The sequence below is a fragment of the Folsomia candida genome, unplaced genomic scaffold (assembly GCF_002217175.1).
Source record: "Folsomia candida strain VU population unplaced genomic scaffold, ASM221717v1 Fcan01_Sc003, whole genome shotgun sequence".
NCBI classification, from domain to species: Eukaryota; Metazoa; Arthropoda; class Collembola; order Entomobryomorpha; family Isotomidae; genus Folsomia; species Folsomia candida.
Window position 1 is genome coordinate 11,166,466 of NW_019091195.1, and position 27,809 is coordinate 11,194,274.

The 27,809-nt window shown below is 38.9% G+C and overlaps 2 protein-coding genes and 1 long non-coding RNA gene across 3 annotated transcripts; 2 read left to right on the forward strand and 1 right to left on the reverse strand.

The window, feature by feature from the left end:
- Positions 1 to 915: 915 nt before the first annotated feature.
- Positions 916 to 3,657, forward strand: LOC110846985 (adenylate kinase 8). The gene is made up of 10 exons (XM_022093823.2): positions 916 to 1,357; positions 1,450 to 1,570; positions 1,646 to 1,867; positions 1,957 to 2,216; positions 2,281 to 2,402; positions 2,474 to 2,575; positions 2,668 to 2,752; positions 2,830 to 2,921; positions 3,000 to 3,229; positions 3,307 to 3,657. Exons 1-10 carry the CDS (start codon positions 1,271 to 1,273, stop codon positions 3,405 to 3,407), a joined length of 1,422 nt encoding a protein of 473 aa, XP_021949515.2. The 5' UTR covers positions 916 to 1,270; the 3' UTR covers positions 3,408 to 3,657.
- On the reverse strand, positions 3,445 to 26,894 carry LOC110847310 (neurogenic locus Notch protein). The gene is made up of 44 exons (XM_022094239.2): positions 26,276 to 26,894; positions 23,415 to 23,493; positions 18,905 to 19,111; positions 18,564 to 18,839; positions 17,947 to 18,017; positions 17,797 to 17,859; positions 15,951 to 16,094; positions 15,809 to 15,858; positions 15,694 to 15,723; positions 15,535 to 15,603; positions 15,031 to 15,232; positions 14,890 to 14,943; positions 14,759 to 14,807; positions 14,585 to 14,682; positions 12,525 to 12,555; positions 12,376 to 12,433; positions 12,237 to 12,301; positions 11,971 to 12,164; positions 11,752 to 11,899; positions 11,577 to 11,676; positions 11,251 to 11,492; positions 11,058 to 11,175; positions 10,963 to 10,993; positions 10,676 to 10,878; positions 10,493 to 10,603; positions 10,380 to 10,410; positions 10,002 to 10,286; positions 9,876 to 9,925; positions 9,694 to 9,789; positions 9,466 to 9,607; positions 9,283 to 9,391; positions 9,120 to 9,213; positions 8,973 to 9,041; positions 8,822 to 8,896; positions 8,633 to 8,709; positions 8,525 to 8,559; positions 7,950 to 8,446; positions 7,770 to 7,884; positions 7,578 to 7,658; positions 6,282 to 7,438; positions 5,892 to 6,167; positions 5,556 to 5,801; positions 4,344 to 5,287; positions 3,445 to 4,250 (listed from the first exon to the last, which is right to left on the reverse strand). Exons 1-44 carry the CDS (start codon positions 26,352 to 26,354, stop codon positions 3,872 to 3,874), a joined length of 7,530 nt encoding a protein of 2,509 aa, XP_021949931.1. The 5' UTR covers positions 26,355 to 26,894; the 3' UTR covers positions 3,445 to 3,871.
- On the forward strand, positions 20,066 to 21,900 carry LOC110847311. The gene is made up of 2 exons (XR_002547630.2): positions 20,066 to 20,359; positions 21,305 to 21,900. It is a non-coding gene; the product is annotated as an uncharacterized LOC110847311 (long non-coding RNA).
- Positions 26,895 to 27,809: the final 915 nt, after the last annotated feature.

The following is a 27,809-nucleotide window of genomic DNA, read 5'->3' on the forward strand; positions in this document are numbered from 1 at the left end:
TGGGCAAATCGATTTCTTGGCATCAAGGAAGTATTTCCCACCGGGGGCTTGCCATTTTTACTATTCTCCTGGATAATACGCACATTTTAAGCCTTTATTCAACTTAATCGGATGAAAACTCAAGGGATTAGAGCTTTTTGAAATATTGTCATTAAGCAACCTATTTACGTATATATACAGGTGTTAGGTTACTGGTTGCTAACGTATGCTAATAATGTCAGCTTTATTTTTTATTAGCATTACTATTTCAACATATGTAACATTCCTTAAAATTCTGAAAAATTAAGCATTGATCAAATTCCATGAAATACAATGTTACTGATCCACCCACTCGGGATTAAATTAGTATGCCACGCATTCACCCATGGGAAAGTTCACAACGTTTAAGAATTGATATTATGATTTTATACATTTAAGTTCACACTTCACTAAAAATAATTAAATAAATAAATTTTAAAAAACAAACTTAGGTGAAGGACGCGCTTAAAATATTAAAACAAGAAGCATTACAAAATGTTACAATATCGTTTAATATTTTGTAACTTTTCTTCACCGTGGGCCCAACTAACGGAAAAAAATACTTTCAGGCATTTTGTGTAAACGAAATACGTAATTTTTATATAATAAACTTGCTAGATTTGAATTATTATCTTTCAATAAATAGTGACTTTGCACATGTGGTATAGAGAAAATTTGCCAACGTCTGACTCATTTTAATAACTATCCCTGAAGCAGATAGACTTATCGTTTTAATTGTCGCTCTTTTAGTTGCATTTAGTGTTAATTATCGCTGTGAAAATGAAATAGGTAGTTGGGCCCACGGTGAAGTAAAAGTTACTAAATATTAAACGATATTGTAACATTTTGTAATGCTTCTTGTTTTAATATTTTAAGCGCGTCCTTCACCTAAGTTTGTTTTTTAAAATTTATTTATTTAGTATGAAAACCAAGCAAGATAAAACAGTACGCCACGCCATAATAAATTAAATTTCAATTCTACTGTCATTGTGCGGCATTGGCATTTTCTCTTTATCGATGAAGGGTCACTATCTGCCTTGAGTCCATATATTGAATTCTGATAAGATAGGCAATCTTTGCCTATCCTATCTGCCCAAGAGGACGCAGCGCCATGGTGACTACTCTATGAATTGCATGTCAAATCGAAGCAATCGAGGTTGAATAATTCGGTCAGAAACGCTTTTCCTAGTCTGAGTAACTTTTAAAAAATTGAAGCATTTTCAAAGAATACAACGGAAGTTAAGTGAAGGCCATGGCTGACCCGCTGGAAAAACCTTTGAAATGGAATAAGAATTTCCAAGTTTACGTTGAAAAAAATAACCTGTATGATGTATTCCAGGTATGGAATAGAAGGAACCGTTTACAACTTATAACGTATAGTAATTAATTAGTAATATCATATCTCTACTAAATCGTCCTTAATCCTTCAAGGAAATATTGAAAGAAATCATCATAGCAAAACCAAAGGACCCTTTACTTTTCATAAAAAATCATGCGACTGGAATCGCGAAAGGGATTTACAATCCGCGTGCATTCATTGTTGGCCCGAAAAGTACAAGAATACAAGTATCTGAAATTGAAATAACATAAATAGTCTAAAATGTTTCCTGTACATCTACGTATTTAGTTGCTGAAATCATTGGGAAGCGTTTGGCGAACACGGTTGGAGCACAATTTCTGTCATTGGACCAAATAATTAAGGAAGCATCTTCAACTGGACAACCCGAATTGGATCTCTTTGCCAATGGGATTGATCGAGGAGATGAAGAATCCAGAAAAATACTGGTTTCTATTGTTCAGAGGCGAATTTTTGCGGATGATTGCGAGAAGAAAGGCTACCTCTTATATGGTCCGTGTGTCCTATATGCTATATAAAACATTTGAGCCTCTTCCAACCAAGCTTATAATAGATATAACGTTTTGCGAATTTTTATCTAGGTTTCCCTCAGAGTAAAGCTCAAGCAATTTGTGCTCAGAAAATGGGTCTTCTTCCACGTCAGGTTTTCGTCTTCCTGCCAGATACGCGACTCCGAACCGAGGATGATGACGAGCTTGAAGGCGAAATTGAAGGTCGCACAGTTGATAATATGGCACTAACAATGACTTTGTCAAGGAGCGCCATGAAAAACATAAGCCCCGAATTGCACGCCCTGCTACTGAAGGATATAAGTGCTTCTTACCATTATGACATTTGCAAAGTGAGTTTTCATTTTGTGTAGAATTTATAAAGATAATTTTATTGGTGTACCTTTGTGTTGAAAGGTCATTTCGTTTGACAAACTAGTGAAAACTTCTAAAGCTGATCTCGATTCAGAATTAACCGGAATTTTGATGACCTGGAAGCCTTTGGGAAGTCCTTTTATTCCAAGGGTAGTAATTATGGGGTGAGATATAACATATTACCTCAAAAATGCAGGGTTGCAAGGCATGCTAGCAATAAATGCATGTTTTACAGGCCTCCTGGAAGTGGAAAGTCATCAATTGCGGAATTTCTATGCAAAAAGTTTTCAATGGTGAACTTGGATTGGGTAGAATTAGTCAGAGGGGCAGAACGTTGGTATGTATTATGTACCAATTTGTGATTCTCATAAATAATACAAAGATTGCAAAGTGAAGCATTATTGGTGGTAAAATTATCTGGTTTTTAAGGAATGACGAAATTGCACTGGAAGCTAGAACTTACCTGACAAACCTCGTTCCAATGGCTGATGAAGTGGTGAAAACAATAATTTCGGTATAAAGCGAACATAAGAGGATATAATAGATATCTATGTACGATTATGTTTATAATATTTTAATTCCGAAAACTAGAGGAGACTTCAAAAACCAGATTGCGAAAAGAGGGGATGGATACTTCATGGATTTCCAGAGAACATTAAGCATTGTAAAATCCTCGAGACATTGTACTAAGAACACAAAATAAGAGAATGAACAGGAAATGGGGCAAGATGAGAAATTCAGACTTTTATTGTATTTTGTAGATACCTAGAACCTAATCGGATATTTATGCTGAGTTGTTCTCAAGAACTTTCTGCTGCCCGGATGCTAAAGAAAAAGAAGAACATTCTCAAACGCGAGCTGAACGGGGTGGCTGGAACATTGGGCAACATTGAGAAAGGAAATTACCTGATATTTCCATTTAGTGAAGCATCTGTGGAGAAACGATTTGAAAATTTTGCAAAGTCGTTGGACAGCATAATCCCACATTATGGTATGTCAATTGTGCATCGAAACCGATATTTTAATATTTTACTCCAATCCTATCATAATATAATGCAATTTGCTTAGGATCAAGGATCATTTACGTAGACGCAGCAATGAAGCCATCCGACGTGAAAAACTTTGTGGAGACTTCTATTCACCGACCACCAATTCCACACAATGCTTGAAATTAAATGATGCTAATCATTTCAATCCTCACCAACATTTCAGTCGACATAACTTGATTTGTATTTTATTGATTCGTAATAAGCTACTAGCATAATGTGGACATGGGATAAGAATAAAAATACCCATATTTTCTGCTGATAAAAACACGACTCTTGTTCTATTTAATTCGGTCGATATTTGCGTGTATAGTAAAAATTCGTTAAACTTAAATATAGTAATATTTTTAAAACAAAAGTTTGTAAACAACAATAATTATAATTGACATAATAAGTTAATATATGCATCATGTAAAAAAGTGTGGAGTGGATATATAAGTCTGCGCTTTTTGATACGCACGTCACTATGAAAAGTCTTTTTTTTATAAATATCTGTCATCGGGGGAGTTGCGACTTGGGAAAGTATTTATGGATTTATATATTTCTATGAAGCTAGCTAAATTTGAGAATAAGTAAACTAGACGAAACTAAATGTATATACCCTCCGGACCTCTACTGCTACTGTGTGAATGTTGCATTTGAATTTGAGGGTGAGCATTGTACATCACTTGAGTTGTCCCTGGAGGGCTGTGGATGCCTTCGGACCAGTCGGACGTGGAGTGGGGGGAGGATGACCATCCTGGGGATTCTGGGGACGGGGTGGGATAACTGTCCGGCCCATGGATGTGCTGAGGAGAGCCAGCAGAACTCTCTGAATGTTGAGATGGGGGTGTTGGATAATGGGCAATGCTGCTTCCCCCAGAATAAAACTGGTTCGCATTGCCGGTTGCACCAGATGGAGAATAGTCAAACGTGTTGTTCGACGAGGTGTTGCCATTAATGAGCTTCTGCTGCGTTGCAGCTCTTCTGTAACAAGAAAACATGCAACACATTGAAATATTTTAATATTTAAGAAATATCTAAAGAAGTATGAATACGAGAAGAGAGTTGTAGACTTACAGGGCAGCCATATGCGTGGGAGACGTTGGTAGGGATGGGCGCTTGTTGGGCGACGTGACTTGCGGGGGAGATCCGGCGTAGCTCGTTGGAGATGACGCTTGGAACTGGGACGCTACCGACTGGGGGCTAGGAAAGGGCGAGTTTTGTTGCAAGTACTGTTGCTGAGATCCATTATGCAAATTTCCACTCATGTTGTTTGAGTAGTTGGAAAATTGGAGGTTATGGAAAGAGACGGCCTTATTGTTGAAACAATCCTCGTACGGAGGGGGTGCCTTGTTGATTTGTAGTGTGCCATAAGTGTTGCCGTGCCCATGCTGATGGGGTTCAATTGATGATAGATTTGGCTGTGAGATGGCCATTGACGTTGGAGGAACATTAAACATGTTGTGGCTGCTGTGAAAGTCTGGCGGACTCATTGTGCTGCTGTCCCCACTGAGGGGGGATGAGTCTGTGGCATGGTTAATGACGCCCATACCACCACCACCTCCTCCTCCGTGCAAGAGAGAATCAGTCGACTTCTTCTTCCTGTTGGAGGGTCTTCGAGGTGGCTTTGGGCCTTGGCTGCTTTTACTATTGTCAACTAGATCTCCGCCCACATTATGGTCTGGCTTTATGGTGCGTTTCTTTGGTTTTGGTTGAGATGGATTCTGTACGCCTGGACTAAAATTGTCATTGTTCATCACTTGGGAGGGAGGAGAGTTAACATTGTTGTTCATGGATGACAAGTTGTTGGGAGCTTGGTGGTGAATTGTTTGAACGGCGGATGGACGAGGGACATGCTCATCCAAGAGACGAACAATGTCGTGGTGAAGCCGTTCTGCAGCAATATCTCGAGGCAATCGGTCCATATGGTCCGCAATGTCTCGGTTGGCCAAGTTGTCCAGAAGAATCCGACAAGTGTTGAAACTGCCTTCCCGAGCAGCGAGGAATAATGGTGTCTCGTCCTGAGAAAATATATCACCCGATTATGTTTAGGTATATTATTGAAAGGGCAAAATGAGACTGTCTGGACAACAAACCAGAAGCTGGGGCAATACGAGAAATTGAGACTTTCTTATGTTTTATACATAAAGACTTGAATTGAATAACAGTCTTGTAATCTCTATCTACTTTTGAACGGTTCAGCTTTTTCAATTCTACTTTTACTACACCCATTCGTTACGCCCCTTTAATCAGGTTGTTGGATTATGTACAAATGGTTATTATTCTTACCCTCTCATCCTGTGCATCTCGATTGGCCCCGTGACTCACAAGAATCTGAAGGGCTTCTACATTGTTCACGGCAGCAGCCCAGTGAAGGGCCGTTTTCCCACTGTTGTCTGCAGCGTTGATGTCGGCCTGGGCAGTGACAAGGTGGTCAACCATTCCGTCGATGGCGAGTCGAGCAGCCAAAATCAGCGGAGTTGTTCCATCATGCATTTTGGCGTTCAAGTTGGTGGCTCGGTTACGAAGAAGGATCTGATAGTTTCCACAAAAATATTTGTATACATAAAAATCGCATATCTTGCCAACTTACAACAACAAACTGCAGGGGGACATTCAAGTTACCTGGAAAACGCCCATGGCATCAGCAGCAATGGCGGCGTGGAGCGGTGTTCTGCCCGTGTGGTCAATGGGATTGGCATCTGCGCCCGCATCCAGCAGTCTCTTTGCTGCGTCCGCCCTTGCATAACGGGCTGCGAGATGAAGGGACGTTTCTCCCGTCTTGTCCATTGTTGCATTCAGTTGTGCGCCTTGTATTACGAGGTCTGCAATCACCTGCGCCGTGGCATCGTCGTCCTCCTCGTCGCACGCATCTAAGCCACCCCCCTTGAGAGATGCAACCTAAAAAAGTTGACAAGTATTTAGAGTTGAACGAAAATTTTGTGTATTTATGGACACACCAATAACTTTTGCAACAGTGGCAATAACTCTAAAACAACTTAATTCCAATCTTACCATCAATGGCGTTAGTCCACAGGGTCCACGAACATCCACATCAAAATTGGTTTTCAATGCTTCTGCTGGAGTTAGAGCGAGAAGGTCCGGGTGGCGAATGTCAGCTGCCTCCAAATGCTGATGAGTCCAAGGTCGAGGGTCAATCTCGTCATAGTCTGTGTTGGTGCAAATTGTGTGGTCGGAAGCATAACCTCCATCAGATCTCATGCGTTTGCTTGGAGGTCTATCAGAGTCGTCAGAGTATTGAGATGTGACATCGGTGATACCATCGTAGAATCCCATTGTGTGACCAGAGTCAAAATCAGGTTCTAATGGATGGATTTTGGACAAGTGTCTCATTTCCTGGCCATCTGGTCCTCGGCGTCGGGACCGTCTATGCTGGCTGGTTATTGTTGTACTACGGAGAAACCCTTCTGGAAACCACAAAACTCCACGAGCTGATTTCTTTCGAGTTGAAACAAGGACGCCAAACAAAAGGGCAAGCATAATGACGGTGAGAGCCCCAATTAAGACATAGGCTACCCACGATGCCTTGTCCTCTCCTCCAGGAGGCAAGTCATTTGATAATCCTCGAACTTGAATTATATCGAAATCCGAGTCCAACGTATGCCTTTGGGCAGATGCAGCAAGGAATTCAGCAGCCTCAAGGGCAGTTTGGAAGCAGTTTGTATCATTTAGGAATCCACCACACTTGCGATTATCAATTTCCAGATATACAAGGACCCCCACTGACCCAGTTCTGAACATTTGGTTGGGGTCTGAACCGTTTGTAAGGTAGGAGATTGCATCTACGGATGGATCCCAGGGGTAGACCATTAGATTTCCAAGAGGACTTTGCTTTATTCTTAACGTAGTTCGTAGTTGATGACCAAGATACCGCAAGAAGGCAGCTTTATTATTCAAAAGACTTTGGACATCCATATTTCTCACAACTATGGACATGACTCCAGATATTAGCAGTGGAGGGTTTGTCTCGCAATCCATTCCGTCCCAGTCACATTCTGCGTTATTGCATCCTTGGTCGCAGGATCCATCATTATAATGCCGCTCACAAAAATTATTGTCCACGGGATTACACTGCTTGAAACTTGGTTCACAGTCTCGCCCGTCAAAAAGACATTCCTTCGAGTTGCATTGCGGATCGCATATTCCGTTCGCTGAAATAAACAAGAGAGTAAGTAGAAAACAGGACGTTCACTCACAGTAGCTCATTCGGATACTCTGAGTTTTAACGGCGAGTTCTCTATATAATTTTCTTATTCACGGATATTTAAATAAAACAAAATATGAGCTAACCAAATGTGAGATGGCATTTCGGAGCGTTGCAGTTCTTCCATGGATTGAGACCCAGGGAGCAGTCGCCACCATCAAACTCACCTAAGAAAAAATATTTCGTCTTACAGGTTACTAATATTGATTATAATTAAGGCGTGAAATTGTCACACGCCAACACTGTATATGACATTTGTATAATACAAGAATACTTACAGGCGTAGTTATTGCATTCTTTGTCACAGGTGGCATCTCCGGATTTCTCACTGCATTTGTTCCTCACGCATTCTCTTCTCGCCTTATCAATATCGATTTCATCATAGTGGCGGTTCTGAGAGAAGAATCATACACCATTAATTCATAAAATTTATAAAATGTCATGCCATTGAGACGTACCTCATCTCGTTCTCGTTCACAATTCCTTCCACTTTTAGAATGGGGACATCTACAATGATATCCCTGATCATCGGGCAAAACTTCACACCGTCCATTGTTCAAGCACGGTCTTAAGCTGCAATCTGTTCTAAAATCATCTTGACAATAGTCTCCTTCCGTCCCTTGTGGGCATTTGCACATTGAACTGCCTCCTTTAACGATGCAAGTCCCCCCTGCCCGACATGGATTATTGTGACATGGAGTCCCGTTGAGGTCGCAGAGCTTCCCATGGTATCCTGCTTGGCATGTGCAAATCCTTACGTCCGCTCGATCCTTCCCACTTCCACGTGACTGAACGCTGCACACTCCACCGTTGTGACATGGGTTGTTGTGGCAGAGGTCAACTCGTCTTTCGCACAAGTGACCACTCCAACCTGGTTTGCAGTCGCATCGGTAATCGTTAACCAGTTGGACACATGCCAGCGTTCCGGGAGAAGAACATGGGTTAGAGAGACATTCTAAACAATTGAATAAACACAATAAATACATTTGCCATGTTATTGCACAGATTTCAATTCGTTTAAATTGATGCATACCATTTACGTCCCCTTCGCATTTTCCTCCAGTATAACTGTGTTGACGAAGGGATAAGTGTGAGCGTTTATTCTTGTATTTTATTAACATTACAAGTTTCAAGTACTTACCCAGGCATGCATTTGCATTCATATCCCCCGATTTTGTCAATACATGAACCTCCGTGGAAGCAAGCCCCGTCGAAACACTAAAATTACCACGAATATAATTTGTGAGACGTATATTTTAATGCTCGGTATACCAAATTATTATTTTTTAATTAATTGAAGATATATACAACCGTTAATAAATAAGCTTACATCATTTTCATTGATTTCACAAAGGCGCCCGAGTGTACCATGAGGACATGAACAAGTAAAAGAGTTGACCCCGTCCTGCAAAAAAATTAGAAAACGTTTAAGTACAGACAGAGTAATTTTAAATATTTTAAAAATTGTACGATTCACTTACATGACAAATGCCATTATTGAGACATGGATTATTCGCACAATCATCAATGTTAAGGGCACATGAATCACCCTACAAAGTACAATTCCAATACATGTCTTATAATATTTATACTTTCGTGTTTGTGAGTCAATATAGTCTTTAGTCTACCTGATAACCTCGTGCGCATTGACAAGAATAGCTTCCCAAGAAATTAATGCAAGTGCCCCCGTTCAAACATGGCTTTAAGTTTTCACATTCATTTCTGCAAAAAATAATTTGAGTTAATAACCATTTCATTTGTCACTGTCACATTCGCTGAATTTCGACTAACATTTCAATTTGGCAGTAGCTCCCCGTATATCCAGTCATGCATCGACAGATATGAGAATTTCCACTATCTTCACATGTCCCGTTGTTACAAAGCCTGCTCACTGGTACACCTAAATCAACGAAGCAAAGTACAGTTTTACCTTTGTTCAATCATCTTATTGCTTCATGCTATTTAAAAGCTAACCTTTACGCGATGCTGCGTCATTACACGAGACCATTTCCACATCACAAATTGACCCTTGGTAGCCCCTGGCACATTCGCAACTAAATGATCCATTCGTGTTGTGGCAAGCTGCACCATTATGACAAGGCGAACTGACAGCGCACTAATGCATACATGGAGTAATATATTAATAACAGGGGTAACTACTATTCGAAAACTACTACAATACTGTTTATAATTATAAATCACCTCATTGACATCGACATCACATAGGTCACCACTCCAGCCATATGGACAATGGCATCGGAAATGACCAATCCCATTTTCTTGACAAGTGGCACCATTCTTCAAATAAAGGAAGAAAATTATTATCTCCAGTAATCGTCATCACATATAAAGTTGTTCATATTTGTCTCAAAAGGCAATATTACCCGACATGGGCTGCTATCGCATTCCCTCCGTTCAAATTGGCAGTTAGAACCTAAATAAAAACATATAATTATGCATAATTTTCTGAAATTGTGGATTGCATTATATGATTTTCATATGAATCATACCTTCATAACCACTTCTACATAGGCACGTGTACGAATTGACCTGGTCCACACAAGTTCCTCCGTTAAGACAACTCGATTCGGTACAGTCCTCATCGTTTATGTGGCAGTGGTGCGAACTCCACCCACTTTCGCAGGTGCAAGAATACGAATTCACATAATCGGTGCACGTCCCATGAACGCATGGATTTGACAGGCATTCATTTCGCTCATTTTCGCAATCGAGACCTTCGAAACCGTCGACGCATAGACAGGTATAATTTCCTAGCCCGTCCAAACATGTTCCGCCTGCAGATTTACATTAGTTAAATACATGAGGAGTTGAAATTATTGTTACTGTCTAATTTTTGCACTTCCAAAATTCGTAACTATTAAGCTTACCATTCATGCATGGAGAAATGGCACAGTCGTCCTGATTTAGGGGAAATAGAAAGTAATTATAATAATTCTACTTCTTCTATATATTAAATTGACTGAGCTAATTGAAGCAATACCGTGTTAATGGTACAATCGCGTCCTTCATATCCAGGTGGACAATTACAATAATATGAACCGTTTGTGTTAACGCAAACTCCTTTGTTGCGACAAGGTGAAGAGACAGCGCACTAATATATAAATTTAAAATATCAGCTTACATGCTTCACATACGACAAGAAATATAAATATAATTCAAGTACTTCATTGATGTCTACGTCACATAATCTGGACGTGTATCCCAACTGACAACTACACGAGAAGTCCAAATAGTTGTTGGATGGAGAACAAATTCCATTTTTGCACTTGTTCGGAGAACAAGGATCTAATTTTTTCTCGCAGTTGATTCCACTCCATGGAAGTTCACAGACGCATTTATACCCATTTACAAGGTCCACACAAGAGCCTGTAACACATTATTAAATATTATCATCACATTTCTTTATAATCACATTTCAGATGTCCCAGAATAATATTCGTAAGTAATAACCTTTTGAGTTGCAGGGATTACTTTCACATTCCTGAAATAAATAATGTCCACATGTAAAATGTATTCATGAAGATCGCACTTTTCCATTTGCATACCTGAATATTGTGTTCGCAGTTCCTTCCTGAGTAGCCTGCTAGGCATTCACAGGTGTAGCCATTAAACTTGTTTTTGCAAACACCCGAATGTTGGCAAGGATTAGAGCTGCAGTGTTGACTGTTAAAATTTGAACTTATTAATCATAGTGCACACATTATTACGTTGTCTGTTTAATTTTTATCTCGCACTTACATTTCCACGTCACATCTTTTTCCCGTGTACCCACTGTCGCAATGACACAAATAGTTATTCACGAGGTCTTCGCAATGCCCGTGAACGCACGGCGAGCTTTTACATTCGTCCACATCACTCAGACATCTTGCGTCATAATATCCCCTCGGACAGTTGCATTTAAATCCATTTACAAGATCGATGCAAACGCCTCCATTGGCACATGGATTCGAAAGACATTCGTTGATCTCAATTTCGCATAACTGTAATATTAATAAGTGTTCAAAGGTATATTTAATCTGATTGCAGATCTTTAACTAGTCCTTATTGTAGTTCATTTAGCTTACCTTTCCAGCGTAACCTGGTTTACAGTCACAAGTATAACGGTTAATGCCATCCACACATTTCTCTGTTCCAATTCCGCATGGATTTGATAGACATTCATTTCTGCAGCACGTAATTGCACGATGAAATGCATTTCCGGTTATAAATTATGCATGTAGATTTACCAAATTGACTTACATATTATTTTCGCATCTAAGACCATTGGTGCCTGGGGGACAGGTACATCTGAATCCCCCGTTGGACAGAGACTCACAAGTTCCACCCCAAAGGCAAGGAGTTTGCAGGCATTCGTTGATTCTTGTCTGGCATACATGACCCGTGTAACCTGCAACGACGTGATGAGCTAGTTGACTTTATCTGTTATTGAATAGAAATCGTCAAAACTGTAGGACAGACCTGGAGAGCATTGACATTGGAATGAATTAATTCCATCGATGCATTTTCCATTGTGACAGGGGTTATCAATGCAGTCGTCTTTATTCACTTGACAATTTTCGCCTATAAACCCAAGTGGGCAGATGCAGTAGACCCCATTTCTGCCGTCCAGGCACGTTCCTCCATTTTTACATGGGTTGCCAATACATTCATCACTGTGAAATATACATACAAACGTTATTAATCCGTTGCTTGTAAAAGAATACAAGCTTTCACGACCGACTCACATGTTGATTTCACATTTTTGCCCAGAAAATCCAGGAAGGCATGAGCATCGATATCCGTTAATTTGCTATAAAATCATTCATATTTTGAAAAATTCTCGATTAATTAATTGATCAGTGTAATTTTAAAGCTCAAACATACATCATGGCATCGACCACCATTTAAGCACGGGTTATTGTAATTGCTACGGCATTCATCTCTGAAAAACGACCATATAAATTGATGTTATACAACACATAGCACTGCATGCATATTTATTACTGGGCTAAAAACTTTCACGACTGACTCACATGTTGATTTCGCACTGAGCTCCACTAAATCCTGTAATCAAGCCAATCAAACATTAATCTTCCAAGTACTTGCATTTATTTAACGAGGTTAAAATGAGATATTTTTCAAGTATTTCCTAAAGTAATGATACGCAACCTAACTCAGGATTATTTTAACACGGAAAGGGAGAGCTATACTGGAGCATATATGTTGGTATATTGGACTTAAGAAGCAACTCAAGCATGAATTACTAGGTGGTGGTCGTGGGGGAAGGAAGTTGTGAGACGCAGAAGGGTGTCCCTTCAAGGGTACTCAAATTCCTAGCTCCTTTCAGATCGTGTGCGACTCTATATGTGCGTCTGTCCCGACAGAAGACCAGAAGACCCTTTATTCCACCCTGGCTCTCACTCACTCCTCAACAACGTATCTCAGTAATTTTCTCACAAAGGAAATGGGACCAATTCCAATTCCTTACGTACTAGGAGCAAAGAAAGGGATCCACATTTACTTGAGATTTTTCCCTACTTTTTCCATTCAATTCCAAAATCTATTTATCAGACCAGGCCGGATTTATTCTTTTTATTTATAATTTTGAAGTTGGGAAATTTATGTGTGCGCTCACGGATGGCATTTCATTGACACGCACAACTTTATCTATAAATACAAAATAATGCATCATAATATGCTCTAAATTGAAACATTTATATAATGCCAATATTTTTTTTCATTTGACATCGTATTTTAAATGGAATCAGATTTTAATCAATCACAATAATATGAACGTGGCGATACCAGTTTATCGTATCTTTAGGTTAATTTTCTTATAAATACTACGTCGCTCTATGGCAGTGTTAGCACAGCCCTTTGTCATAGAAAAGTTGTTGATCTTGATGGCACGATAGAGTTCTATGATCTGCAGCATATGCACACATACCTAAAGCACGGCGAGACCAGAGACAAAGGAAATTAAATGATGAATCCTGCTATGATGACGGTACTTGCACTCTTCATCAAGTTTCAAACATGTTGTGCTATCTACCCTTTCCATTCTTGCCTCCTTTTCGTAGGATTAGTTCTATCTGATGAATTTGCATTTTCATGGTCACCATGTTTCATTTTGTCAATGAAGCCTTTTGGAAATACTCTTAAATTATTCGGGCTCATTTATGTATTACTCGTGACTGTTATTAAAAATTTACTGGAATTCGATACTGCAAACAATGCAAACAATTATTATTATTATTATTATACTTTTCTATTTAGTTTTAGGACAAAAATATTTTTGCTATAAAAAAGGGCAAACAAAGAATAGTAAATTGTGCAAGAAAGTGTACAGTGTTTGAATCATACAGTTTTTTTTACTTCGTTGTTCATAGATCAGTCTTTCTTCAAATCGTGATCACGACTGTAAAAAAATTGGACCGTTACAAAACAAGTCACTTTTTCAATAGCTTCATCTAAAATGCACTAATTACTTGATTTGCTGTTATTATATTTAGGACAGCATAATAAAGAAACCACTGGACATTTTTCCTGCATCTAAAGTAACGACGAGTAAGAAAGACGCAGGGTGTTTGTGGCACCATACCTCGTCCAGCTCTGTGCATTTATATGATGCGTCGTGAGTGATCTATTTGAATTGAATCTTCTCAAACCAAGGCAAATCATGGTCTGCTGGTCTAAAGAAGAAGTGCTTAGCTTATTATTTGAAGAAGTAACAACCCTGAGAAAGTTCCCATGGTCTTAACTGGAATGATTTTGTCATGCTTGGTGAAGAAGGTGCACGATCCATTTCACTCTCACCCACTCATCAATGAATTGTTACTTGCTCGTAACGTATGCATCTATGTATACATGTAAAAACGCTGTACAGTCCTCGTCACACGATGAAAACGAGATTTTGGAAAATAGCTTGAAACTTGGACCGTATTTTAAACAATCATGCTTGATTATGCCACTGAAATTTTTGGAACAGAAATTAATCCAAAAACGTTTCTGGTTTATCGTGTAATATTGCATTCTGAGAATATGCAGATAATATACAACTAGACACCAAAAATCTAAAAATTAAAATACTTGCCTGGCATACAGAGGCAGCGAAATCCACCCCTTTCATCCAAACAGGTGCCGTCATTTTGACAAGGCATAGAATCGCACTCATTGATGTTTGTCTCACATCTTAAAATAAAAGTCAATCATTACAAAAATTACGTTTACAGATAAACTATTTTGACTACTATTGACGAAAACGAACCTGGTGCCGGTAAATCCTATGGGGCAGTGACAGCGATAACTTCCAGGAACTAAAATTACGTGAACGTTCATTTAATTTTTAACGGTCTTAATAATTTAAACTGTTCCATGGGATCAGTTGGAAGTACTTACGATTAACGCAGGTCCCAAGGTGTTCACAAGGTGAGAGGCCCTCTAAACATTCGTCTGCACAATAATTAACACGCAATAATTAAATACCATTTTCATTTATGACGATTTAAAGGGTGGTCAAAAAGTGTCAAAAAGTGTAACCTATGTCTTGTGTGCAGTTCATTCCTTGAAATCCGGAAGGGCAGGAACACAAATAGGAGCCATCAATAGGACTCGTTTCACAAATTGCTCCCTGGTGGCAGGGATTCGATGTGCATGCATCGTTCAGATGACACAAGAGCCCAGTTTTCCCCGGAGGGCATTCACAGTAAAACGCAGCCACCTTGTCAATGCAGGTAGCCCCCTTGCGAATAAACAATGCAACAGTTAAAACAATGATGCAATGATAAGACACATAATATTGTATTCTGCGTAGAATATTAAAATTCTTGCCCCTCTCAGTCAGTGGGAATGGGAAATAATTTGCGAAAGGACGAGATGGGAAGGGGTAATTAAGGACCTACTGTACCTCTGTACCGAATATGCATGTATTAAGTATTAAGTGTACATATTAATATGATTGATTAGAAATCATGGGAGTTACAAATGGGATCATGTCATATTTGTATTTGCATTTATGTAAATAGGTACCAACAAGTTTCTTACCGATAAACATGCAGAATCTTTACAATCGTCCGTGTTTATGTTGCATAAGCGTCCTTCCCACCCATTGCTCTGTAGAACATGTATATAGGGCAAATTTTAATTAGTAAATCTGTAACTACGTACTTTACAAGCGAAGAAACTATTATTTATTTTTCTTACGCATATGCACGAGAAAGAGCCCACAGAGTTCTGAAACACGTTTAGAAATGCGTTTGTTATCATTGTTTGTTATGATTTTTTATCAATTGTTAAAAATAATAAACAAGAACGCTACCTGACAAGTAGCTCCGTTCTGACATAAAGTTGGGCGTAAAGCACATTCATCTGCCAAATTTATAGAACGATACTTGTTAATAATTATCAACCACTTTCACATTTCAATTAAGTCAGTCGATCAATTAATGTCAACTCATTACCGATATCGATTTGACAAAATTCGCCAGTAAAAGTTGGAGGGCACTGACAAGTGTATGCGTTGACTCCAGGAATGCACTTGCCCCCATTTTGACAATGATGTTTGTCACAACTTGTATTTTCCTCACAAAATTTCCCTCGGAATCCTGAAATGCAAGAGGTTAATTAGTCAAATTCATGCATTAGACATGTATCTACATGCTTAATGTGTAGATTTTCCATGAAAATATACACCATCTGCGTGTCAAAATTAGAAAAAACTCTACTAATTCCCGTCGAACATGTGTAATCGTATGCTAGATTAGTTTTATCGCAACTGAATTTTAAAAAATTATAAGGATATGTAAGTCCCTCCATCATAAGTGCGACCGAAGTAGAGATACCCATGCAATATGAATCAGATAAATAATAAAAGAAATGGAAAATGGGGAGGATGAGAAATTTTCGAAAGAAGAACACGGACTTGGTTTTATTAAGACAAAGTAAAATAGGAGAAAAAAATGCTGTGTGTGTGCGTAATAGTTTTAAAAGTCTCATAAAATAATAGGCGATATTTTACATTATCAAACGGGAAGCACGCCTCGCCGGTTTTTGTTCGTTTTCTGCTGGAGATGTTGGGGAGACGAAGAAGGGCAAATCTTATGCAACACAAAAGTCACTTGTTTCGTCAAGTTGGCTTTTCTTTTAACGAAGGAAAGAAAGAGTGACTGACACTGACTCATCACCAACATTCTCACCAGAAGGAAGGAGCACACGAATATTGGAGTCATGAAACTTGTGTTTGCCGTGTTATGAAATGTGCTGCTGCTGTTGGTATTAAGCAAATTAATAGTTTCACCAACAAAGAAAGGCGGCTCATTAATTTAAAACAGAACAATAATCCTTCGTTAGCTAAAAACGTAAATAATTTTTGATTGAATAAGGAGGTTCTCTAAACAAACCATAACTCTGGTCTTATCTATTTGTCAGAGTATTTATGCCTCGGCACACCTTAAACATCAGACAAATGAAGCTGCGGCGGTTCTCCCAGTATGGAAATTATTTATGTATGTGTGCATTGAATCTCCACTTGCTTATCTCTCTTATGGGAAGAAGACTTTATTTTGTTTGCTTTAAATAGAAATCACAGCATGCACGACTTTGCTGTATCTAAAAGTACGTGTAGTACCTCAACCAAATTTAAACTTTGAACTGACACCCTTTCTAATCTTTTATGATAGCAAATATTCAATTTGCATCAAGTCAACCTCCCCTGTGCTAAATTACATTATTATAGAAATGCAATCTTTCCGACATCGGCATCAACCTCATCATCAATGAAAATTGAAAGGTTAATAAACGAAAACTACTCGTATGCGAGACAATATTTCTGGAAAATTTACCCTCAAACTAAAAAAAATATATTTCTAAAAGAATCTTCGATGGTACATATTTAGGATTTGTATTTCGTGATTTTGATCAAAGCTCACAGATCAAGAAATATTAAACCATTCAGTTTTCAGGAAACATATATTACGAGTTTACAAGCAGATTATCATTCTTTCTAAACATCGTCAGTCATCATATTTAAGTCCATAGGCAGCGGGTATCATTTGAGACCAGAGTACATTCCTCAGCAGCTATTGTGAAGGCCAATAATGACATCAGCAGAATTTACTTATGTATGTATTGAGCAAAGGATTCTATCACATAAAAAACTTATCTTTTTCCTTTCCTTCATTATTTTTCAACCGACCATAATTCACTCGCCGGATTGTGTATGATTACTTATGTCGTTTTGGGATATATTAGTTCGATAATCAAATTATAAATTTTGTGGATAGTACTTATTGCTTAGAAGATACATACCTGGCTTGCACAGACATGTGTATGAAAGATTTCCAGTCACTCGGCAAACTCCATCATTTTGACCTGGGATAAATTATTACAAGTTGTTGAAAATTATTTTTAATTTCTCATTGTCAACTTTCTCTAAGAAGCCGTAATCAAACTGCTTACAAAGTGATGGCACACAAGGGATGAATTTAGTGTCGCATTTTGGTTCGGACCATCCTTCATGACATTTGCATCTAAAAATAGAAAAACATTATGCGTGAACATTGCAAATCACAATCTGCACAGTATAAATAAACTGGTTTGAAACGTGTTGAAACGTGTCGAAACGTGTCGAAACATGTTCCAAGTTATCAACACAGTCAAGTTTGTAATGACCCAAAACAATTACTTCCAAATGATAAGGCTTATCATCGGAACCGTATTGTGTGGTCTAGTTTGCAGTTTATGCTTGTACTACATCTACTATTTACGAAGTATGCAGCTCATGCTGCTCTCGTTGCACACAACTCGTATCATCCCCACAGTTTTATCCAGGAAGTGTGTGGCTCAAGAAATTGTTGTAGTATTTATTACCAGTATGATTGATAAACATAAATTATTGGTGGACGCAAAATCTGACATTATTATTTAACTGCTAAAGTCTCCGTTTTCTAATGGACATAGCCAACTGCATACATACATATATTGGAATTGAAAATTACGGATGCAAGGGTCAGACTTATGTGTAACTTAAATTGTGTGCTTAAATGCAGTAATACTCGAAATGGGATTGGACTTACTTATACGATCCATAAGTATTCTGGCAAGTTCCATGAATGCAAGAGTTTTTGTCAGTGCATTCGTTAACGTCCAGGAGACAATTTGGGCCTGTGAACCCAGGATCACAAACACATCGATAGCCTGGTGCTGTATCTTCGGGAATACATTTCCCAGCATTTTTGCATGGATTTGATCCATTGATGGTGCAATGGTCCGTATGTTCGCAATTATCGCCGCGCGTCCCAGTTGAACAATTGCAAACGTAGCTTTCCAACGTTTTCAATCGGCAAACTCCGCTACAAATGTCAAGCCATTGCATTAGACTGTTTATTATGCACATGTTGTTAAGTAAAATCATTACCTTCCGCAGGGGCTAGATTGACATGCGTTGGCCAATTCCAGCTCACAGAATGAGGAGGTATAGCCGACAGGGCAGTCACAGGCAAACGAAGGTGCAACATTTGGTTTCAAAACGGCGTGACACCGTCCCCCATTTTCACATCTTTGGGAAGTGTGATGGCAGGGATTAGGATATTGGCAGTATTCCCCCACAAACGACGAGCTGCATCTGTAAATTTTGTAGTTCAATATTTAGTAAGATTATGACTTGCGGATAATTGCAAGATAAATCCGAGGTAATATAAATATGGAGAAGATCGATGAGATACTTAAATGCAGTATAGGCAATAGGCAGCGTCAGCACAGATATATTTTATATTCCGCCTCGCGAGTCATTAAACTTGACACTTTTGAAACGATTGCATTCTTGTTTTTCAATCCGTATGCAATAATTGTATGTATGCAACAACTGAATAAATTGACCACCATCATTCGCCTCGCATCAGGCCGTGCTCATGATTTGCTTGTGCTATGGTCGGAATGCGAGTAGAGCCATTTTTCTGCATAAGTCAGTGATAAGGAGAGAATTCTTTGAAATTGGAGAAGTTGGGAGAGCGTGGGAAACGTGGACAGATTGAAGAAGAGTGAGTCGTAGTCGTCGTCGTCGGGGTGGATAATCGCACATATGGGTCGGGATTGATCTTCTGCGTCCGGTCCGGTCGTTTGTGGTTACACTTTTGACTCTCTCTCTCTCTCTCGAGCATAAACTATATGTGAACCGTTGATGTGACCACATGACACTTGTTATGATTACGAAAGGAGTGAATGGGTGAACGGGAGTGATGCGAGTGTATGTCTGTCTGTACGTCGTCGTGGTGGTGAGAACGGGTTCTCTCAAACAAATCTCTAATGAATTCGCAATTGAGGTCCTAACTAAAGACCTTGCTCTTCCTAATAAATCTATCATCAGCAGCCAACTCATCATCTATTTTATTTCCTTCTTGTGGTTTTGTTTTGTCTCTTTGTGAGACTAAATTATTTCGTTATTAGAATATATTTTTTCTCTCTTGATCGTAACGAATCATTATTTCTACGAAAAATGCACTGTGCATTTTGCTAGTAAAAAATATAATGTAAAATTTTCATCTATGAAGTAAAGTTTAATACAATTTTGGACAGTTCCATGCGGTAAATTGTAATATGCAATGTCATTGGTGTATAGTCAATTTTTTATCATAATCAACCACAGACCAGACCATACCGGAAAGTTAATTAGTGATTAGCACTTTGTTGCAAATTACATTTTGTATGAGATTAAAACAAACAAGAATAAGGTTTCATACACCAATTTAACGCAGTGTAACCACTAGTTAGCTCTTGGAATGTTGCATCTCTATACGGTTTGATGGGTGACACTCTTGACTGCTCTTGGGTAACATCTCACATTATCTTCTTTCTCCACCAAAAATAGTACCAAGTAAGTATGTACATGCATGGATATAGTTGTAACGTGTCGTGCCTATTCTGCTCACTGCATGACAAAGGCACGGCCATTATAGTTTTGTTATCTTTGTTTTCCACACAAAACTCATGATTCTTTTACTTGATGGGCTGGCAGAAAGTGAGTGGAATATTATATTACTTATGTAGTAATATGACGTTATTATTACATGCACACCTGAAGAATGATGAGTCAGAACCAGAAGTCAACAGACACGCTGGATAAACAGTGCAATATCCATTTTTCTCAGTGTGATTTCCATAAACAAAGGGTTCATGTTGTGAATTATGTACATTGCGTAAGCACATTGGACGCAATTATAAAAACCATTGATGTATAATTAATAATAATTCATCTTTGGCTATGTTCTGCTCTATCTTGACATTCAACAAGTGATGCACATGAATATTTTGACAAAGTGGACAACACCTTGATTGATTGATAAATGAAAGATTGTCATTTTAAAGACACAGGTAGTTGATTGACTCTTGGAAATATCAACAATTTCTTTCCTCAGTGCTCACAGACTACTTTCACGCAGCAGGAGATTTTGCCATTTTTGAAATAAGAGGTTGTCGAACGAAGTGCATCGTGTTGTAGTATCAGATCAGAATTGTTTATTGAATAAACGATTACTTTGTTATAATTATACCCGCATTTCATAACAGCTGAGACAGATGCAAAGAGTTACTATCTCAAAGTAGTTCACATGATAAATAAATGCAAATACTACTCGATTTTATGGATAACATTTTTGCAACCGATACTTTGATCATTTTTTTGTTGTGACTAAACACCGAAGTAGTAGCCTATATAATTTTAGGCTGGATTTGTGTTAATTAGTATTGTTGAACATATATCTACGAAAATCCAAAAATCGTCGTAATAAAAGATGGTTGGATTATTAAATGTGTGTCTCAGGAGCAGAAGCAGGGAATTGGACGACGACACGAGCACACCTGCCCAGCAAGTATTTCAGCAACAGGTGGTGAGTGGAGGGCGATGCCAAGACAAATGTTCCGAAGCATCCAAAGTCACAACCTCGTCGCAATACCCACCAACCTAACCTAACTTCAGACATGGACGAAATCATGCCCAGCCCAAGAGCACTGAGAAATCACGCCTCCGGCAACTCCATCGCTTACCAAAGTCTATATTATCGTTTATCGTAAATACATGTCCTCCAGGATTATCCACCATTTTGCAAATAACAGCAATTAGATCTTAGATTTATAAATGCCTGACGTCGGACCCACGCCACCATGGGTAGAGGCACACTCATAAACATTCGTCTTGGGTTATATATTGACTATTGATAATAGTTGTAATGTTTATTACAACTACGAAATGGAGCCGTTGAAGTGAAAATTGAGAAATTTACCAATTCAGGACAAAGCGACACTTTTATGGCTTATTTATGGTTTGACTTGTATGTTTGGTATAAACAGAAGTCGCACGACTAGTTGTAAATCAACGCTGACAAATGTCAAAATAAATTATTGTCACCTGAAATGTCATAAAACTGGCTCGGTTCATTTTGTTGTTGTAATTTAGAATTTTTTTTAATTCGATCGAAATTCAGGTTCCTCATGATTTTAACATGACAATCATGATCATGACACAACTACATTTCATTCAGATGATTTTTAAAGTCACACTGAATATTTGCTAAGGGCGAACATTCTTTTTTGCCAAGAATTTCTGTGTAATCTGCATGCCAGCAGACCAATAGCATATGCATAGTAAATAGATGAGGAAGATTGAGAATGCGTGTGGAAGATAACATGTATGCATTTTTGATTTGTGCAGATGAGTAGCAAAACAGATTTTCGAGTTGAAGAAAGAAACCTTTTTAGTTGTCGGAGAGTAGCCTTGGTGGAAGTTTGGTGATGGTGGTGGAACAATTACGAGATGATGAACCGTGCAGCACAGTTCAGTGTCGAAATGATCGGACGGCGATGGTGGTTAAGGTATGTATGTACATATGACGCTGCAGCATTGATGATGCGAAAGGGTTACATATACAAGAGCTTGGATATCACGGATATCATTATTTTCGAATTTTCGAGTTTGGACTACTCGACTGGAGCCAGTCGAACAATGCATCATCCCCTCCAGCCAAACAACCACCAAACTCTCGGTTAACTCGGGATGGGAAGGGGCACAAACGTATAAACGAATGCGATACGGACAAACGCGGGGTTGTTCTCCTATCCTTCTTGTGTCCAATTCCAGTTTGGTCACCCCCAATTCTGATTTTTTTATCTCAGAACTTACCCTCGTCCTACCAAACCAAGCAACTTGCCTTGCCAGTTACTCGCTCGTCGTCGTCGCTACCATCCAAACCGTGGGAAAGAGGGACCCAAAACTTCTTCTTGTCTGACAACCACTGCCACTGCCACCATCATCATCATCACTTGTAGGCATGCCCGCATAACATCTTTTAACTGTTCTATTCACTCTCCTTCTTAATGTTGAAGACATGCTAGATTTCAACTTTTCTTCAACCATCATCATATCAAGTACCATACGTAAAACTCACTCTCTGCACTCCATTTGGCTTTAGCATCTCAACTTTAAATGTTGCTGACTTAAAAAACAACCGGCCATGTTGTCTTCCGAAAGATCGTGTATCCTATCCTGCACACTTATTACCACATCCACCACCAACAAAGGAAAGATACTGCTCTGCGTGGATGTACTTGTTCAACCTTCTCATATTGCTCTTCGTCAAATTTTCTTCCTGACTCTTTTTATGGTCCAGAAGACGAAGAGCACAAGGAACATTTCGGATGTCATCCTATTTTGTCTCATAATTCATAATGTGAATGTCGACTTTTCCCGACGACTGTTTGGTATGCATTCGGTACAAATAATGCTACATAATTAAGAAATTGTTTTAAAAGCATGGCATTTGAGTAGAGATCGCATAATGCATTGAGAGTGGCATGAAGTTATTTCGAATAAAATCGGCAAACCAAGTGTTACGAATTATATAAGCGTAAAAAAACCAGAAATGAATGACACTTACTCGCAATAAGCTTCTCCTATCCTATTTCCTTGGACGCACCTTGCTCCGTTTTTGCACGGGTTAGGATGGCATGAAAGACCTGCAAAAAATAATTCAATTTTAAAAGTCAAGTCATCGAAATAAATTTAGAGGTTTAAATCAGAATGGATTCCCATCTATTTATCTACGTACGTATGACATGGGGTTGACTTTAATTCAAAGAGTCACTGACAGAATTCTAACTGTATATTACATATATCCAATCCAAACCCCACTATCGCACCATATATTCAAAAGGGATTTGTCCTCAAGTGGTGCATGTTTCCTTTCCGAGGGTCGGCCATGGTGAAAAAACCGGAAATCAGTATCCCTACAAGTCCATTATACTTTTTCGTGTCAACCTTCGCCCTCCATCCTTCTGTTCGTAAACATTGTACCGGATTTTGGACAATTTTGAAACAGATACTATAGATTGGAAGCAAACAAGTGGCACAAGAAAAGGGCTTACAAACATCCCATTTAGTAGTATGTAGCACCTTACATGTATGCATTTAAATCAACGCAACAATTCCAGATTTTGAGTCACAAATAAACAAATTCTTTAATGCATATCTTTTAACAAATCATAACTCAGACGTCATTTCATAGTCATACTTATTATCATGAAATTACTTAAATTGTGTGTAGCTTCTCGTGTCAGTAATTAACATAGTCCAGATATTTTTATTTATTTATCAATCCCTACCCACCAATGTCAAATGTTGTGGCTCAACACGAGCAGGGATTGATAAATGAATAAATATGTATTCGCTCTCTGGCACTTAATGTCGTCTTGTAATGTTAATGTCTACCGTGAATCAGTTATGAGAATGTGTCATACTAAATTATTTAATTGTCACAAAGTCCAAATAGTGATACGAAGAAGCCTGTCTGATACATCATCATTTGTGGACACAGATATCTTTCATGCGTGCATGCATGCATGTGTAAACAGGATGGAAATAAAGCTATCGTTCAAGTTGATATGAACTCCCCAGTCACCAGTGTGCAACTCCCCACTGAATATTATATGAGGTCGTGTACCAATTTATTATATGGGATTAAATAGGATTAGCTGACATATGGATAAAATAATGCACTCATTTCAGACACATTATGTTACTAGACCGATTCCAGGATCAGCTCAAGTACGACCCGATCCCACGCTCCCAATATGTTTATTATCTTTTGTTTATTTTTTAAATCACCGAACCGATCGGTATTTGTCCATTTTGCATATTTCACTTGTATGCAGGCCTATTATCGTACATACAATTCTTTCTGCTTTTGATTATCCATCATGTTTATTATCACTGACACAGTCAAATAATCAAATCATCAAAGTTCATAGCTCTCTGTCCGGGTAAACGTTAAATATGACAAAGTTTGTAAAGGTCGACTTTAAGGAGACTCAAGTAAAGTAAACAATTACAATTTTTAGGTTAGTCCTCGTAAGATTATGATCAAATATTGGTTAAGGAATTGGAAAAAGTTTTCAAACCAGCCGTGAAATACCATCAATACGACACGACATTTGATACCCTACTCCATATAAAAATGCCTCATAAAATCTCATCGGAATAACACCAGAACAAATTCGGGAGAGAATCTTCCACATGGATGAATCTGTATTCATAAAGATGATCTCTCTCTCTCTCTTATGCAGACAGGGAGGACTGCTTTAGGTCGAATATCAACTCATATAATATGGAAAGAAAGCAGTATGTACAAGCTTTGAAAATTCCGTTCCAAGGTCTTTGGGCAAACACTGAAAGGATCCACTTATGTTCATATCTGATCGTTCTGATGAAAATGAGGAGCAGCTGCAGCCGAGCAGCCAGACTTTGTTCAGCCTGCAACGGTTTTTTAGGTCCAACACCACGTCGACGAAGAACGAAGGAAGGAAGAAGGGACTACCTTTTACACATCCAAAAGTCTCTTCATGAAAACATGATCAGCTCCGAACGCATAAGGATAAAGTGGTCATGGTAGGCAGGCGGTAGTAGTCGGTAGTTGGACACTTGTGGCTTTTCAACATTCGTACCTACATACTTCTTTTACTAGGATATGCCCGAGTGGGTCGTGTAATAACAGCTTCCACTTTCAAACGTTCTACCCTGAACAAAATGGAAGTAGGACCGCAATGAAAGTTCTAATCCAACTCCATCACCACCATCCTTCTGCATCGTACCACTTTTTCATGGGAGGGCAAAAAAGGGAACTTTGTGCGTACATTTGTGCTCTGTTCTGTGTATTATTCAAGGCTCCCACGACCCTTCCGATCTCCAATCTACACAAACATATGCACTGGAACATTCAACATCGCTCTGTGCTCTCTTTTGCCACATCGCCTTAAAGTCCTGTGACACGGCTTAGTTTTGCATGCATGCTATGTACAATGGAGTATAGGTAGGGAAGCAGAAATGCACCTCAATAATACCAACAGTCACTGCCATGTCAAATAATAAGCCAATCTGCTTCCATTTACGGGCCCTTTCATTTTCACAGTCAATGGTGGTGATGGTGCAAGTACGACGCACCCCCTTTATCCAAGAGCGAAACGAAGGATTCCTAACAATCGGGTAAATTATGTTACCCTCCCGTGTCGTGTTTTGTTATTGCATTTTCATCATCATGAAACAGATCAACGGTCAACGGACAACGGGCTGTCCTGGACAGGAAGACTTAAAATGTTGCAATGCAATGCAAATTTTTCATAAATCTATCAATTGATATTAACATGCAATTTAATTGCCATTCTATATGCAAAATGCATATTTTGATTAAATGTTTACCACAATGACAATTAAGCAAATACAAATAATGACGTATGACGTGCGTACCTTCAGTTACGTTAATCCATCCACTAAATATAATTGCTATTAATATATATCCGGTTCTTGAGCAGATAATTTGTGGCATTTTGACTCCCGTTTGAGCTGCTAGCAGCACTATTTTTATCACCACAAAGTTATACAACTGAACACAAATTGGCGTTTAAGCCATTTTCATATCACTTTCAGACCAACACTGCTGTCACCGGTGAAATGCATGCAAGAGAGGAAGGAGAGACTGTTTTGTAGTCTTGTTGCTCCTCTGTTCTCGTTCCAGTTTACTTTGTCAACTCAATTGCACAATAAACAGATAAAGACGAGATATGGATATCTTGAGCAAATTTACACAAATAAATTATTGCTGTCCAACGTGTGTGGAATCCGTCCATGTTACTTCCATCCTTATTTCCGTATGTTGATCCTCTCTCGCACCAATTTGTCACTCATGCTCCTGACAAATGCGTATGCGTGTATCCACTGATGATAGCTCCTCTTTGATTGTAATTTTCTAAAACTAAACTGTTTTATCGAATTCCATGGATGACAAGGAGAGTCTCGTGGAACACTTGTGGACGACTCACATGCATCGGATGTAAGTCCTTTCTTCGGCATCCACTGGAATAATACTGGTCGGTTGGCTTAGGATTAGACCCTAACCCCTATAAAACTGCCCTGTTGATAACAATGCAACTCTCAATACTGGCACCGTGTACATCGCATAGTGGGCAAAAGCCACCCCATCAACTAAACTCGCAACTTATTACAAGCATGAACTGCCTGGGTAAAGAGTGAGTGGTTATGTATGTACATCCCTTGGTAAAGGAAATAGAGGTCTAAGGTAGTTATTACAATACATCTGCATCTCTCTCTACCAGCATATAACAAAAAGTGGTGGTGTATGTAGATGCTGCTAAAGTTTGGTAAAATCATGTTGGAGCAGTTTGGTCTTTCCAACATAGTTCAAAGATTGGTTCTTGCTGGCCTTCTTCACCGTCTTCTTGGCGTGCCTATAGTCCTTCTACCCGCAATGCAATGTCTTTAATCCCTGTTCACATGCATGCATCTCGTTACAAGCAAGCTTTTCTCTTAAAGAACCAACCCTGTGCTGCAGTAGATTGTTAGATGAGATGGAACATTGGGAAAAGTGTTGCATGATTACAGCAGCACACAACGGGGAACAGTATATCGAATGTAATCTTAGGCGTGCGATGGTTCGTATTTCTTTGTAAGATTCGAGATTCCTCTTCGTCTTTGGTTTGGAGTGGCCTGGGGCCGATAGCACGAATGATGGGTGATGGTGGTCGTCCGTGTCAGAGGTAACAAACAGTAGGAGCAATTATGCAACAACCCACCAACCACTGCTCTTTATCGCAATATCCAGTGATACATATACAACAACAAGAAGAGAACCAGGGTCTGTTTCATAATGATCTTATTTAGAATTTGTCTCCATCTTACAGAAGGATCAGGAATATGTACCTTTTATGGTTACCGAAAAGAAATAAATCAACATATTTATATGGAACCAATAAATGGAATTTTG